The following is a 3,965-nucleotide window of genomic DNA, read 5'->3' as shown; positions in this document are numbered from 1 at the left end:
TCTTACCACCATGACCTGCCTCCTACCATCACAACCTCCTGCCACGACCACCACAACAATGACTAATCAAAAGTTCAAGTTAAATCGAACAATGCTTGATCCATACAATTATTCCATTGTACCAACTCCACCATCAGTCATCTTCTCTGGCAAATCGGAATACTCAACCGACGTCGTATTTCCGTAACCATCCAATGCTACTGCTCCACGTTTAAACTCTCCATGATCCTGCCAGTGTGATGCAACCGAAACGGCGAAATGCTGCTAGATATATTAAACTTTGGCGGTAAATTAGCCGTCGATGATGTTATCAAACCATTTAACATATCAATCTCCGGCAATATAATGTTTCCAAGTAGATGATTGATGATACAGGAGGCAGTAGCGGTATATCAAAGCTAAGGTTTTGACAAAACCGAAACGACGTCGGTTTGGATTTTATCGAAATAAAAACATTAGAAGCAAAACATAAGCCCTAAAGTTGCATACCTTGACGACATCAAGAGGCTTAACGATATCGGCGGAGAGGACGGCGGCGCCAGCAGCGGATAAAGCACGCTCCGAAAGCCCTAATTTGTCATTTGACTTCAAGGGCGTAGGTTGTTGCGGCGAAGGAGGAGATTTAATGGGTTCAATCATGGTTGACGAATCAGAGATCAACTCAAGTTCATATTCATGTGTTGCGGCATCCCCTGAAGATTGACCGGAATTCATGAAGTGGTCATATTCGTTCTTGTTTAGCATTTCCCTTCGATTCAAACTTTAAACAATAGGAACTTAATCCTGAAACAGAATTCGTTGATGGTTAATTGAATCAAGAATCGTGATATTGAGAAGAAAAGGTTGGTTATACCTTTGTGGGATTTCTGTGTTATAAAAGGAGAGAAGGGATATAATACATCACGAGCCACGTAATCATGTACTCATCAGCAAAATTGTGCCACGTCGGACAAAAAACTAACAAAGTTAGAGCAGATTTAACTGGGTGGTGCCAATGCAAATAAAAAGTCAAGTTGGGGGTGCCGGGTGTCAAAGTGTTGGTTGTGGGTGGCAACGGCCAAAGGCCGATAGTTGGGGGTGATAAAATCCAATAACCCAACAAAAAAATACCAAACTTTTACCCAATCATTCCAAAACAAAAATGGCGGATGAACTCCCGTTGTTTTTTCCACCCGATAGTAGCGACGAATCATCCGATAGTAGAATTCTTTTTTTTTCAAAATCTCATCGAAGAAGGCAAACTTCAAGACACGGACACATCTAACCGAAGGAGATATATTGAACGTCAACGTGAGGTGGGGCATGAGACACTCATGGCGGATTATTTTGTCGAAGACCCGAAATACAACGGAGATATTTTTCGGCATAGGTTCCGCATGTCGAAATGTTTGTTTCAAAAAATTGTGAGCGACGTGGAAGCGAACGACTCGTGGTTTCAAGAGGCCTTCGATGCGCATGGTAGGAAGGGCTTTACATCGTTGCAAAAGGTTACATCGGCTATTAAACAACTCGCAACTGGTAGCACTCCAGACGAGAACAACGAGTACTTGCATATGGCCGAAAGAACTTCCCGTGAGTGCCTAGAATATTTTTGCAACACGGTTTGCAAAATATAGGCTCTGGAGTTCTTACGTAGACCGACAAGCCACAACATGACACTTTTATACGAAGCTAATGAGGAAAAATATCACCTTCCAGGTATGTTTGGTAGCTTTGATTGCACCCATTCCGTTTGGCGAATGTGTCCCACAAAGTATCGAGGACAGTATATGTGAGGAGATCACTGATACCCGACTGTTATACTCGAAGTGGTTGCATCTCAAGATTTATGGCTTTGGCATGCTTTTTGCGGTCCACCAGGTTCACAAAACGATATCAATGTACTACAACAATCTCCGTTATTTTTAACGAAACAAAATAGAACCGTTCCTAAATGTCCATTTTACGTTAATAACCATTTATACAAACGTGGTTATTTGCTCGTGGATGGAATCTACCCAACATGGTCCGTGTTTGTGAAATCGATCCCATGCCCTCACGAAGTAGACGAAAAGAAGTTCAAGAGGCAACACGGGGCTGCAAGAAAAGACGTCGAACATGCTTTTGGTGTTTTAAAGTCGAAATGGGGTGTATTGAGTCGGCCAATGCGAGCAAGTAGCGTTAGAAAAATTAGGAATGTTGTGTACACATGTATTATTTTACACAACATGATTTTAAAAGACGACGGAAACGCGATAGCACCGGTACAAATTTGGGATCCTCTGGTCGAGCCCGCTCTAGACGATACGGTGTTGGACGAGCTGATGGATGAAGACACACATTAGAGACTAAAACACGATCTTATGAATCATCTCGCAAGTCAAGATTTACCTCTCCTGTTGGTTGATTCGAACGAAGACTAGTTTAATTTATTTTAATTTAATGTAATTTTATTTTTTTCAATTTATGGTAATTTTAGTTGATTATAATTTAATGTAATGTTATTTTTAATTTATTCTACATTTATTATGTTAAAATACATGTTTAAATATTAAATATACTAGCTTAAAAAAGTAAAAAAATAGTTTACCTATTCCAAATGTCTAACCACCGTCAACATTTTTTAGCAATAAGTAAACAAAATAGGTAAAATGACGTTGCACTGTTTGATTTGATGATTTGGAAATTTACATGTTCAAATTATCTAACCACTCCTGTCACACCCCCAAAATACCACATGCGGAAACCCCAGCGAGACGTGCGACGTACCAGGATCCAAGCCACCAATCACATTGAACTCATAAATTAATAAAACATTCCATTCATTTCAAATATAAATCCAAACCATAAGTTAAACCAAATTAAGTATTCAGCGGAAGCATAACATAAAATGTAATTCAATTGTTTCCAAAACATGAGTTTAGAGTCAACGTAACAAATATCTAAGAGGCTCGACCCACAACCACTCCAGCACTTCCCAGATAGCAAGTCCTTATCGAGTATCTAACGACCGTATGTGGCTACTAGATGTGTTTGCCCAAACCCCAATGCCTCTATCAAAGCATTGGTCAAGTGGTCAAGGTAAATAGTTCACGCCCGTCCATTCCGGCCCGGTGTGAGGGTGCCAAACCTAATAGCGCTATCAACTAAATACCTCGTTGCCTTCCCGACAACTATCGGTAGATGTAAGGGGTCTTATATGATAGAAACTGAGTAATAAAAAACATCCCGTTAACCTGGCATTCTTCCATGAAAACGTTACCCGATATCCCTTCCCGGGATGCATGCTTGGGAAAAGAGCAGTGAACTAACCTTGGTTTGCTCGGTTTGATAATGTGCTTCTAGCGTTAATTAATGGTTAGGTCCGTTACACGCGACCTAAGGTACATTGCACATAACCTCAATGTAAGTGTTTACGTTAAAATAGGGTTTAAATAGGATTTGCAATCCCTTAGTGTCCAAACATCAGGGTCCTTTATGATTATCGTTTATAGATTTCATCATACAAGACTGAACATACATACAGTAGCACACAGTGGCATGTTAGGTGTTTTTCATGCAACATTTAACAAACTCGAACCAAACCTGTAACAATCCTCAAGAAAACCGACACCCCCGTAATTTTTCAGACACCCTAAAAATATTTAAAATGTCCCAATATGTCTTCAAATACACCCCATACGCGAAAACAGACCCCGAATACATTAAATATTATTAAAAATTAATTAAAAATCAATTTTGGGGTTTAGGCGGGCCGCGTAGAGGACCCTTAACCCTTACGCGGGCCACGTTAACTTAAAAGGTGGCGCAGCCCGGTGCGGCCACGTGGCCCAACACCCGGCAGGTCTAGTCGCTGACCCAGCTAAGCTACAATGTTGACCATGTCTAACGCGGGCTGCGTAGACCCTTGTCTACACTTACGCGGGCCGCGTAAAAGCTGAAATCAGGCCCTATAAATAGAGGCCATCGGATTTCAGTCGAGAATC

General features: G+C 41.0%; 1 protein-coding gene across 1 annotated transcript; it reads left to right on the top strand.

Annotated features, from left to right (window-relative positions):
• Positions 1-1,313: 1,313 nt before the first annotated feature.
• On the top strand, positions 1,314-2,324 carry LOC110944368. The gene is made up of 2 exons (XM_022186028.2): positions 1,314-1,572; positions 1,861-2,324. The coding sequence occupies exons 1-2, from the start codon at positions 1,314-1,316 to the stop codon at positions 2,322-2,324; spliced, it is 723 nt and encodes a 240-aa protein (XP_022041720.2).
• The last annotated feature ends 1,641 nt before the right edge of the window (positions 2,325-3,965 follow it).

The sequence above is a fragment of the Helianthus annuus genome, chromosome 6 (assembly GCF_002127325.2).
Source record: "Helianthus annuus cultivar XRQ/B chromosome 6, HanXRQr2.0-SUNRISE, whole genome shotgun sequence".
Lineage (NCBI taxonomy): Eukaryota > Viridiplantae > Streptophyta > Magnoliopsida > Asterales > Asteraceae > Helianthus > Helianthus annuus.
Note: the sequence above shows the minus strand (reverse complement) of the source record. Positions and strands in the feature narration are given on the sequence as shown.

What these genes read in the sequence shown, in the direction of transcription:
- LOC110944368 (XM_022186028.2), top strand. Translation starts at nt 1,314, where the DNA reads ATGGCGGATTATTTTGTCGAAGACCCGAAATACAACGGAGATATTTTT. An exon ending in TATGGCCGAAAGAACTTCCC is followed by an intron (nt 1,573 to 1,860) that starts GTGAGTGCCTAG and finishes GCGGTCCACCAG; the next exon opens with GTTCACAAAACGATATCAAT.